The sequence below is a fragment of the Ruditapes philippinarum genome, unplaced genomic scaffold (assembly GCF_026571515.1).
Source record: "Ruditapes philippinarum isolate M1 unplaced genomic scaffold, ASM2657151v2 ctg8861_1_1_1_1, whole genome shotgun sequence".
NCBI lineage: Eukaryota > Metazoa > Mollusca > Bivalvia > Venerida > Veneridae > Ruditapes > Ruditapes philippinarum.
Window position 1 is genome coordinate 1 of NW_026863974.1, and position 12,719 is coordinate 12,719.

Sequence of the window (12,719 nt, forward strand, 5' to 3'; positions counted from 1 at the left end):
TTAAAGGAAAAAAAAAAATTTTTGACACGTGTTTTTTGGATTTAAAATTTAAAATACAAGGAATGTCAATAAAAACATGGGAAATTTTTGATAAAAAACGTACTAAATTTAAAATAATAGGGGGAAACCCCGATAGAATTTTCCTTTTTAAATTTATTAAAAATTTTAAATTTAGAAAAAACACAGAATTTACTTTCCCTGTCGATGAATGAGAAAAGCTTGAGCGACAAACAAGGGGGACAAGGGCCCGCACCCCCAGATGTTTTTAAAACAATTTTAAATTTAAAGGGAAAACGTAGAATCATAAAAAGGAAAAATGGGTTTGTTTTATTTAAAAACTTAAGGCTGTATCCTGCAAATTGTTTTTGATAATTTTACCCTTAAATATGACAAAATTGTTAAAGTAAATATGTTTGTAAACAAAATGCATGTTATACAGCAATGGGTCATATTTCTTAACATAGACTTATGAGTTGAAGTGACATTATGCTCATTTTGTCATTGTGGAGCTGAATTGACTCTATATTTCAAAAGATTGACTGACAAATTGTTGATAAACCAACAGTTTATATTAGAAAATGGTATGGGTAAAAAAAAGATCTGCCTGAAATATGTATAGATCCCCTCCCTTTTTATAATTGAAGGTAGCAGGTTAATTACGATAGGTACACAGATGCCCTTTGAGTCACTGATCGTTAAAGCTTAGTCAATTATAAAACTGAAAGGAATTACATGTACGACAAATATTTCAGCTGTTCACTCGATATAAAACCTTGGACGACCATAACGTACCTATTTAAGATTTTTATACTATAATTGTACTTGGAAAAATGTCCCCTTTAGGTTAGTGCAAAAAAAACAATTTTTTGATATTGGGGATAATCGGGGCGTTTATCAAAACTTTATTTCCCAAAGTTAAAAAGAATATTTAAAAAACTACACAGGGTTTTTTTAAAATGAGGTTTTTTTTTTCTGGGGAAACACGCGACTAAAAAATTTCATCATCCTAAACTTGCAAAAAATTCCGTTTTTACTAAACCCAAAATCAAAAAGACTTTAAAAAAAACACAACAAGAAAGTTTAAATAACAGTGCAAAAAAATCCCAAACAACTTCCCTTAAAAATACTTTCCGGGGTCTGATATGCAAATAAAAAGTTTCCCGGAGGGTTGTTTTGAAGATTTCTGAAAAAAGAAAAAAAGAATTCCCCCTATTAAAAACACTTACGGGGAAAAATTTCCCAAAAATTTTAAAATTTTGAGTTGTTTGGGGAAATTTAAATTTTTTCAATTTTGGTGAAGAAAAAACCCTTCTTTTGGTTTAAAACTGTGCTAGGTGCATTTCCCCCCTTTCCCTTTCCTTTTAACAGATCAAAATTAAACACGGGGTTTTAAAATTTTAAATATGATTACAAGGGCCTAACAACCAATTGCAGGGGATAAGATTAATCGTAATTTTTAAACTTAAAAAGATATATTTTTAAATACAAAATTAACCTGCCTTTGCTTAACAAAAGCTAAAAATTTTAATAGTTAACCCAATATCCGGGGTTTTTACTAGGCATTTTTAGGATACAATTTAAAAACCTTTTAATGTCTTTTTGGTTTTGCAAAAAATATTCTTTTTCTCCCGGGAAACGTAACCCTGAAATTTTTTTTTGTTATATGTTTTAAGATTTTAAAATATTATCTAAATATAAACATATATTTTAGGATTTTGTAGTTATTATAAGGTCATTAAATATTAGGAAAATGTAAGATAACTAAATTATTGTATGTGTAAGAAATATATACAAAGCCCAAAGCATGGTCATGATGAAAATGTTTCATATTGTCTCTCACAAATTTTATCTGACTTACAATCCCATTCTCATGTTGTGCACCCTCGTCTGGGGTTTCATACGTGACACTATCCGTACTGCTATCGCTGTCAGAACTTTTGGTTCTGATGTTACTGTCTCTTTTTATTCTTTGTTCTTCAGTAGAGAATATATTTTGTTCTTTGTTTTCGTTAACCGTCATATTTTCATATGAATTACTTTCGTCATCTAAGTTTGACTCCAAGCTTTGTGTAGTATTTTCTGTTTCCGCAGTATCTGTCAATTTAGTTTGTTTTGAATAAGACGTAGACGCCTGATGAGAATTTACATCACCATTGCCCATGGGTAACACTGGTGTTTCTGATGCAATTTCCTCGTCGTGTTTGCTACAAATACAATTCGATGATTCTGCACCTTCATCGTTGATTCCTTGTGCAGGTAACGGCAAAACTAGGTCTTCTTTGCTAGATTCAGATAAAAGACCTGGCGGGTAATAATCATGAAAATGTGGCGAAGATATTTGTTTTTGTAACTGTCCTTCATTTTCAGGGGATTTGCCAACTTGTGATGATTTGAATGAGTTCTCTTTTGTTAGAACATGACCAGAATTTTTTTCGCCTTCTGATGTTCCTATGGAATGTGAATCTGTATCAAGTTTATTTTGTCGTACCGAAACAAAAGAGTCTGAGCAACCTGCAACACTCATGAATGCTGATGAATTGCTGTCTGCCATTGTATAGTCAAAAGCTGCAATATCATCAATAACTTTCGGACGGGTATTCTCATCTTGACCTAGAAAGAAGTTGAAAGAGGTAAAAGGTCCGTTTTTAACTGAAGTATTTGATCTCTTTGAGCTTAAATCGACAAGAGATAAAAATATTTATAAAGGTAATGTATTGCTTTAGTATAATTGACATGACAGAAGAGCCTTGATAATTTTTGAACTGTGATAATACAATTAAGAAATAACTAAAAAATTACACAACTAATTTAAATCTAAACATGTTCTTTACCTTTAAACAGTTTGACATATGAAAAACCCATAACAATTGCATTTTGGAGTTTTTATAAAACCATCTTTCATAGAAGATCATAATAGAAGGTTTGTAAAACAAAAATTATTTAGTTGATAATATCAGGTATCATATTTGATATCAAACCACAAACGAAATATACATTTGAATATGGATGTTGTTGGTAAGTTGGCGATACATGATCAGATATAACAAATCTTTACATTGCAAATAACAAAAAATTGTCCAAGAACAAAATACAAAATGTTTATTACATAAATGAAAATCAAAGTCACGTAAAAACATTTTCTTCACAGGAAATATCTTAAAAAATATATTAGTGGAAAATGCTCCCATTGTTGACCAATCGATTTTAATATTTTCACGATTAATTATCAATGTTTGGTATAATTAGTAGTGTGTCAAGACCTGTTTAATTTATTCCTTATATAACTAAGCATGAAACCTCGAAAATTACTTTAAAAGCAAAAGAAAACAGTCACAACAACGCAGATTAATCAGAAAAACGCAGATCCCTTTGATAAACTGTTTAAAAATAGCGCTATGAAACTATAAAAAAGTAAATGAACACCCAAAATTCGGTGAACAATATGCAAGTGATAATATATACAATATAACTGCAAGAAATCAGAGAAAATAAAGTTTGGTAGAAAGAACAAACGTCAACAAAGCAGCATTTGTAATACCTTGTTCAAAGGTTTTGTAGTCATCAGAACTAAAAGGACTTGTCAACTGGACAGATTGTTCTTGCACAATTGTCTTAGCAGGATTTGTTTTATGTTTGCTGTGTACTGTGGTTGCCAGTTGTGTTTCAAAGCGTCTGTTACCTGCTGAAATAATAAATAAAAGCTATCATTGAACATTATTCTTTAATAATGAACATTTGTGTGACATGAATAAAAGTCTCTGCTGTGCATCTTGGCATATGCAATTCTTTGAACTCGATGGACTAATTTAACACTTATTTAGGATAAAAAAGCATCTGTACATAACTGTTTCAATTTCTTAATTTGTATTTTCTGTTTTCTGAATGTAAAAATTACGAATTACTAATTCGGTGCTTATAAACTTTTTATATGCTAGTTGTTTCATTTTAAGCACTTCTTAAAAAGCGGACACACGAACTTCGGAAATTAAATCTTAATATATGAATCAAGAGACAAGCACGAGTATCTTACATTTAGTTTCTTGAACCGGAGAAGTGAGACTTTCTTTCACGCATGGTATATATCTACATTCATCAGTGACAGCTGTGTCTTCAACCTTTGAACTTCTTTTGTCAACTAAACTCAGACATAACATTTGAAATTTGAAACTGATACAAGCCTTATAATTCATAGAAGGTTTTGACAAAGAAAATATTTATACAAGTATTGTGTATGTACAAGTATGTTGCGTTTGTAGTTCTCAAGATACATTATTTATTTTATCGTATTCTAATAAGGACTTACTCACCTTGATACATAAAGCGTTTCTTCTATAAAATATAATCTGGAAACGGGCAATTGACAATTGTTTGCTAGACACTACTTTATTGAGAAAAATAAGGCAGAAACAAATATGAAATGAAGAATGTCTTCAAGCATGTAATATGCTTAATGAAAATCATTATAATTGTCTCCCATTCTTTTCTGCAAGTCTCTTTAACTTAAGTTTGTGTTTTATATATGAATTCTTAATTTTCGTTCCAAAGAAACGTATTCCATCTGCGTATTTCAAACAAGTTCCATTCGGTACTAGATCAAGCATATTTGTTCCAAAAGATGAAGATTAATGAATTTGATTTAAATTCTATCCAGCATTTCTGTCAGTGCCATACACAAACATTAATTGTACCAACAGAATGGAAATCATATATAATTTAATTGACCGATCATTTTCATCACATTCCTTCTGCGGTATGTAAATGTTGTTAAAGTCACGTTTTATGTAAGCTGTTTCTTTTGTGTCAAAGGACGAACATTTTATATATTCGCACCAGAAAGAAATATTAACAAAAATTACCTCTGTCGTCGCCAACTATCACTTGATTTCGATGTTGACTGTTCTCATTACGAGAATTTGCCGCATGTCTTCGCAAGACACCATCTTTACCTAGGGTTAAAAAGTTTACCGTTCCAAATTGACAAAAAAGGAAGAATATCTAGAACAATTGTTAAAATTTAACATTTTCTTTCGTGCTTACAATATATTAAGCAACACACCTTTACTAAAGTATATACTTCAAAAGCAAATAAAAATAATCTATATCCAATACCTATTACTTTATATACATATTTGAAGGGCCGCGATATAAGAATTGTCACATACACATGGTAAATTACAACAAGGTTAATATACGGAAGAGTAGTGCTGGGAGGTGATAATCCACCCGATGGGCATTATTCATTTCAGGCCGGCCCGTCTATGACGTGTATTAATGTCTTTAATACACTTGGCAGATCTTATACAAGGGGGTCATACCATACGCGCGCATCATCAAAATTCTGATAACGCGGTATTTTGAACAAAAAACGAGTTATGTAAAGCAATCAGAATAGATTTGAATCTAATTTGATCCTAAGTGTAATTCACTTTACACTCTTAGTTCATTTTCTTAAAAGTTGATATTTTTGTAATGCTTCGGCTCATCTGAAGGGACATGGCGCTTTTAATACTCATTAATGTACGCCATGACTAAAGACATGTACAAAAAAGGTAATAAATAAATAAACGTTCCTTGATATTTTACCATTGTTAACAAGTAATGGATTGTCCTTGTTTGAACAGAAAGATTCAGGAGTGTACCTACCATTCACTCTTTCTGGCGCTGCAAATACATGTTCAGCTGAAGAAAAAACAACAACATGAAATACTAAGTATACTTATCATATGTTGCGGTTCAGATGGGAATGTCCATCCTGAGGGTAACCTGGCTTGACGAGTTACCAACCATGGGATCGAAGGACAGATATACCTATCTAAACCACAAACACTTTTCTGATGTTTTTCACTGCATATTCTACCATATCTTGTCATATTTAAATGGTTTACCTTAAATAAATATTTTTTTTCACGGAAATCAATATCATTTCATCCGACACTAATTTCGTACAATAGCGCATGACTTTACAGCTTTTTTACAGCAACGAAATTATAAGTGCGATAAAACGTCATTGTATAGAACCCAACCGGCATCCCCTTGCCCGATGAAATTTCCAACACAGGTAAAACAGAAACACCACTCTGATATGCGAGTATATGATGTATACTCTAAGATTGGGACATTATTTCCACTAAAAGTTTAAATTTTGTAGTATTTGATGGAAACATAGATAGATATACGCAGAATTTTGTTAAAAATTGCCACTGAGTACATATTTGTTAAGATGGTTGTCTTATATACGAGAAATGTCCGCAAAATTCATATACTACTTTATATTTTACTGTAAAATAATACTTATGCATTACAAATTTTTTGCCAGCAAATAAATTCATATCTAGCAACACATTAACAAAAACCTACTGAGCTCTTATCAACTTTTACATTCTATTGTCGTTACATACAATATATTGTATAAATCAATACAGAGCGGTTCGACAACGCCTCTGAAGCGTCGTATACCGACTGATACGGTTTAATAGTAAAATTAGAAAGGGATAAATTCTATGTACTTTTGTTACAGTTTCTATTTCGTCAGTTTTATAAAATGTAACTGAAAACTATTTAACTTTGTAAAATATCTTACCATAAGAATACTGAGGGTCATCTGATTCCGTTGTAGATGCTCGCTTTGATTCCTTACAGTCATCTGAAAGACGGATCTGAATTTTGTACATTGCTCCTATGTATTTGATAATGAATGCAATGTTAATTATGGGAAACTATCAAAAATAGATATGATCTAATATTGCAATTTATTTTCTATTAACATTCTATAAACAACTACTCAAAACGTCAACTTTTTTATGATTGTCCATATTTTATTGAAAAATTGTACTTTAAAATCAAAAAATGAAAAATGAATCTTCACCTTTAATGTCATCATTAATTTCCCTTACTCTAGAATACATGTATCCACTATCTCTTTGGTTATCAAAACGTCTCGAATTCCCTAAAAAAGTAAAAGCAAATTGTTAAAATAAACATTAATTATAATGCATATTCAATTTATAGATATTTTAAGTATATAAAGCTTTATATCGTAATGTATTGTATGAAATTAACAATATTTTGTTTGAATTAACAATAATCACATTATTTTGACGGAGCATAAGTGCAAGTATGAAAAGATTCCGGGAAAAATTAAATGAATCTGATTCATTAGATAAATCCTTAATGTGTTTATTATAATTGCAATCCGCAACTTTCTGATCGTGACGGAGCCGCCGCTTCCGTAGCCACTGTCGCTGTGTAAAGATAAACAATTCATTTCCTCAATAAGACATCAAAAGCATTTTCCTACATAATGGTGTTAAAAAAGCTCTAAGGAAAAGTTTAAGAGAAAAATGTATCCCTGCATATACATTTACCTATAAATGTCAACTTTATTATGAAAATTTTTACAATAACTTCTCTAGCAAAAACAATAACTCTGCTTCAATATACAAAAATTCAAAAACCTTTTGTCATATCCGAACAAGTAGGATAAAGGTTCATTAAAATACGAAACTGAATATGAAATATTAAAATATATTAACTAGATCTTGCAATATAAAATATACTTACGCAGAACACGTCTGACTTTCTACATGTGCCTCTTTAAACATCTTCAACCATGTCTTTATTTAAAAAGAGAAAACATATATTGGCCAAAAAAAAAAAAAAAACTACTTGCACCACCAGGATTATTGCAAACATCTTTTTAATTTGTAGTGCCCTACATACTTTGAACTATTCGTATCATATGTTTAGAATAAACCATAGACAAAAGAATGTGTATTCTTTCATGGGTTTAAGTTACCTAGCTAGTTAACGAAAAGTCAATAGTTCTGAGGTGCCGCTCATGCTTGGAATAATACACGAAGAGACCAGGGATCTTCCTCCATCAGTTTTGCTAGAATGTCTCCGTATGACACTGACAGAGTTTGTGTGATTATAAACCTAACAAGTCAAATAAACAAACAAAACGCAAATGTCTGCAAATATCTTTCTCGTCTAATAGAGTTGACCAAAAATAATTTTAACAGACGCCGTATTTCATATCGCTCATAAAACAGTCATCGATCTAACATTTAGCGTTACTCTAAATGGTTTATACATCTTATATACTAGCATACAATCATCTGGAAATGGCGAATGGAGTGTACATTCCCATAGTATCTCTTTTTCCTAGCATACACACCAATTTCAAAACTGTCTATTTAAATGCCTCTTGAAATGGTAATAAGCTTACATTATCCTTCCAAGTAACGATATTCTGGTAGTTACAAAATAAAGTTGTCAAGAGAATAAGCGATATCAACAAAACATTTTGTTTATCTTAAAACACCGGATATATATATTATACAGAAATGCACAAAACAGATACCTTCCTGCACAACATACTGTACCTCTCTATTCTTCGCAGTATCACATTTAAGTATCAGGTCCGGGTTGGATTTAGCTCAATTTTCATTAATTATCATACATATATCGGTGTGAAAAGATGAATTAGACCTATTTCAGTTCATTCCGTTGGGTAAAAAAGGCAAGATTTTAGCATTTTATGATTCAAACGCCTTGCCCGGTATATACCGGAATACGGTATATAGTGTGGTGCTCCAATCCTTTTTTTATGTCTCACTCCTTCGGTTTCATGTGATTACTGAATATTATTTTTATCCCAACAATGCCCTTGTTGTATTCCAAGATGCTGAAAAACATTATAAGCCAATGGCCGAAATTAAACATGATATATAATAAATGTAAATATTTTGTTAAACATAAAGAATACCTGAATCCTAAAACTATATTAATAAGATACGACAAACAAGGGACATACTGAATATAAAAGTAAATATATGTTCAACGTGCCGAAAAGAAAAATAAATCACGGAAAGGAAGAGTCCTCGGAAACAATGGAAAATCAGACTTGGTTTGATTGAGATTGTCCATGGGAGAAAACATATATACAAAAAAAAGTAATAGCTTTGGGAAAACTTTTAAAATATTGTTCTTCTAAATCAAAATAGAGAAATTAGATATTTGGTGTGCAACAGTGTCTATCTAGTCTGCGTCTACACAATACTATATGAATCATAACACTGGTGTTGGGGTCAGATACATATAAAACAAATCTCAAAACAAACTTTCAATCACCGCAAGAATATAGATATTTTGGGTTTAGCATTGATAACTAAATATTCCTGTCAATTAAGCTTAGGTTCTGCCCAGATGCCCACAGCTCATGCCTGAAATAATTTATAAAACACTACAGCCGCCATATGGCCGTAATAGTGTCGGTGTGACTTAAAACCCAACCATAATAAACATTTGATTAAATTTTCTCAAGTCAATTTAGAACCAGCCCCGGGTTATATTGACTTTTGTTTTTAACTTACTTTGAGTCTCTATAATATTTCAAATGAGCAATTAAGCGTTAATTTTTTGCTAAAACCCTATTATGTATCATTATAAAATAATACTTTAGAGGCGCTTAACTTCAATTATCAGTGTCATCCATCAATTATCTCATCAATGCATACAATGTAGCATGTAAAATATTCATTTTATCGCCTTTGATAACTGTCCAAAAATATGCCTTACTTATCGTTTCAAACTTTATTATTGTTTCTGAATAAGTAAAATAGTAAAAATGTAATATTTATATAAATTAAGGCCATGTGATATAAAACTTTTTTTATTAGCCATTGACTATGATCTTTTACTTTTCTACTTCTCTCATCGATATTGACCACTCTTGCTTACTTGCAAAATCATTATCAAAGCAAAAAAAGTTCCATACGCAGCCTTATTTTCCTCCTTTTGAGATGATGAAATATTTCAAAATCCCTGTCAAACACAGTGAAGATTGATTTAAAATTATTTTGGCTATTACTCTTTCAGTGTTTATATATCGTTTTAAGATGTTCTTAAACTGCCAATGTGGCATTACAAACATATCAGTTACTCCGATTACATAATTAGACAAACGGTTACGCCATATAGTTTTATATGATAAGGAAAATTAGATATCCAAGCTAAAGATGAAATGAAAAGAAAGAAAATAAGTATAATTGTGGGTCATTTTCAGCAGTTGTAATGTTCACAGTAAACAATTTGGTAATCAAACCGAATATTATAGTGAATGTTTCTATATTCAATTTCTTTGACAACTAATTGAATTTTAAATTGCCTTTTACGGTAATATATGAGAGAAAATGCATATTGTTAAACTTACATTTGCTCATACCTAGCATTTTCCATTCTATTGATAAGAAACCGGTATGTTTGCATTCAAACTGATCTAACATCACTTCAACACCTGGCATAAAATATATAAGACCATGGATATTTACACACACAGAAATGTTAAAGTATATATTATTCTGATTTGTGTTACCGAAATGTATTGATTAAAATTAAATGATAAAGTTAACATTACTGTCACGATATAAGTAACGTTTAGGTAATCATACAATAACCGCTGCCGTTGTCGAGGGGTTAGAGTCGATGACATCTAATCCAGTTACCTCTCTGGCGTGGGTTCGAGCCCCGGGAGATGCTTTGGTAGTTTAGCGCAGAGGAAGGTAGTCTAGTACTGGTGTTACTCTCCAGAAACGATGGTTAGGAAACTTTACCCGACTGAAATACTGCTGGGAAAAGGCGTAAAATGAAACAAACAAACAAACAAAAAAAACTGGCTATTTCTCAGTTAACATTATTCCTAACGATGGCAGTCATAGCCAAAAAAAAAGTTACCAAATGATCATCATTTTAATGCAGTAAGACTCGATATTCATGCTAATTTTATCATGAAATTTTGACAATGTACCTAAAAGTAAAATAATGTCCAGATAAAGAGTAAAGTTATTTACAAATTACAAACGGCACTTTCTATTCGCGTATATTACCAATTAAAGAGCAATATAGGCATAAATAGCCATTGCTGCGTTAGTCTTGCAGTAGAAATATGGTGAGAAATATTTCAAAATAAGTCATAAATTATACACAACATGTAAACCATTACTTGAATTGTGCATATTTTATTTTTACTTTTCTAACTATCTTAGTACATTTTTCTCAACGTTGATTTTCTTGAAATTGGCGGACTCATCTGTTGGCATGAAGCTTTAATTCTTTAGTTAACCAGTTTCGCATTATTTAAAAAAAATATGAATACATATGGACGTAAAAATGTACAAAGTCCTTAAGTTTTGTATTACATTGTGATATATATGATTTTTACAGCGAATCAACGTAACAATAATTAAGATATGTATACTAAATCTAGTTTTTACTTATATACCCAGATACTCTTGTGTCCGTCATCACGATTTATTTATCTACTTCTTGCAGTGCACTACCTGAATAAAATTAAAAATTAAAATACATTTTACTAATACATCTCCATTAACTTACTTAAATTTTAAAAATATTTGGATCCAAAAATGGAGAATAGCTGATGTAAATATTTCGAATTATAAGTTTATGGAACATTAAAATGTTATAAACGTTTGACTCAGGTTTTGCTCTTAATAAACAGCCGTAGATCTAGATATGTATGTTAGTGTACCTATGGCTTGTGTTTATCTTTATATATCGTTTGTAAGGGTCGGTTGTATTTTTTTATTTTTGGTGTCAATTTCTTTACTAAAGAGATAATGTATAAATAAATAAATAAATAAATAAATAAATAAATAAATAAATAAATAAGTGAAACGTATAAAGTTTTTTTACTTAATATGATTTGAATATATTACCCATTGAAAAGCAATGTTATACACTTTTATATGTATTTTTATGTGTAATATCGTTATCACCAAATGTGGGCCCTTTCATAGAATTCTTTCATACATTTTATGACAAAGAAAACAAAAAACGTTATTTATTAGATGAACAATATTTCCTTGGGGACTAAAGTATTCTACTTAAAAAATGACACTACAAAACTCACGATATTTCAAACAAACATACTAGAATACATTTGTTTTGCAATATTTATATTATATTAAAACAAAAACATGTTGCGTAAACATAAGTTACATTGAGGAAGGAATTTTAAAGAAATTTTATGGTAATTTATTTCTATTTACCTTTTATTGCATGTGCATATTGTGAAAAATTGCCGTTTTCTTTGAAAAGCCTCCTGTTTCATGTTTAAACTGAAATGAAACAATGAAAAATACTTCAATACTGATGAAACTTGGCACAAATGTTGACTGGACCATAGCCTTTGTAACAGCATGCTCAATCTTAAATTTCCTGTTACCATGGCAACGGGGGACGTCTCAAAATTGCAAAACTCAATATTTTTGCATTGCTTTTTTCAATCAAAACTGATTTCAATGTGCTGCAACTTCTCAATGGATTAATACAGAGTAAAAGTGCATTGATATATTTCAAAGCATTTGAACGAAAAACCGTGCATTATTATAATACAACGCACGAAAAATTAATATCTATTTCCATTCTTATACGTCAAGAGAAAAAATTGTTGGACTATATTTTTGGTCATTAAATTTATTTTCGCCCAAGAGTTTCAAATAGAAACGTTCTTTAAAGGCTGTTCAAGTCGGTTGAAAAGAGTCTGCCGTTTGCAGAAACATTTTGAGAAAAATGAATTTTGAAAACGTTGGTAAATTTTTTGAGTGTTTCTGTTATTTCACTTTATATTTTTCAAGCGAAATACAGAGTATAAATAGTGAAATTAATGTAAAATTTAACTGGTTTGCGACATTGAAATA

The 12,719-nt window shown here is 30.6% G+C and overlaps 1 protein-coding gene and 1 long non-coding RNA gene across 2 annotated transcripts; both read right to left on the reverse strand.

Annotated features, from left to right (window-relative positions):
* Nucleotides 1–1,735: 1,735 nt before the first annotated feature.
* LOC132723982 (uncharacterized) lies at nt 1,736–7,641 on the reverse strand. Its single transcript, XM_060708784.1, has 7 exons — nt 6,866–7,641; nt 6,581–6,643; nt 5,644–5,679; nt 4,857–4,946; nt 4,031–4,135; nt 3,539–3,682; nt 1,736–2,610 (listed from the first exon to the last, which is right to left on the reverse strand). Exons 1-7 carry the CDS (start codon nt 6,903–6,905, stop codon nt 1,736–1,738), a joined length of 1,353 nt encoding a protein of 450 aa, XP_060564767.1. The 5' UTR covers nt 6,906–7,641.
* Nucleotides 7,642–8,485: 844 nt separating this feature from the next.
* On the reverse strand, nt 8,486–12,196 carry LOC132723983 (uncharacterized). Its single transcript, XR_009624827.1, has 3 exons — nt 12,069–12,196; nt 11,274–11,339; nt 8,486–10,297 (listed from the first exon to the last, which is right to left on the reverse strand). It is a non-coding gene; the product is annotated as an uncharacterized LOC132723983 (long non-coding RNA).
* Between the last annotated feature and the right edge of the window lie 523 nt (nt 12,197–12,719).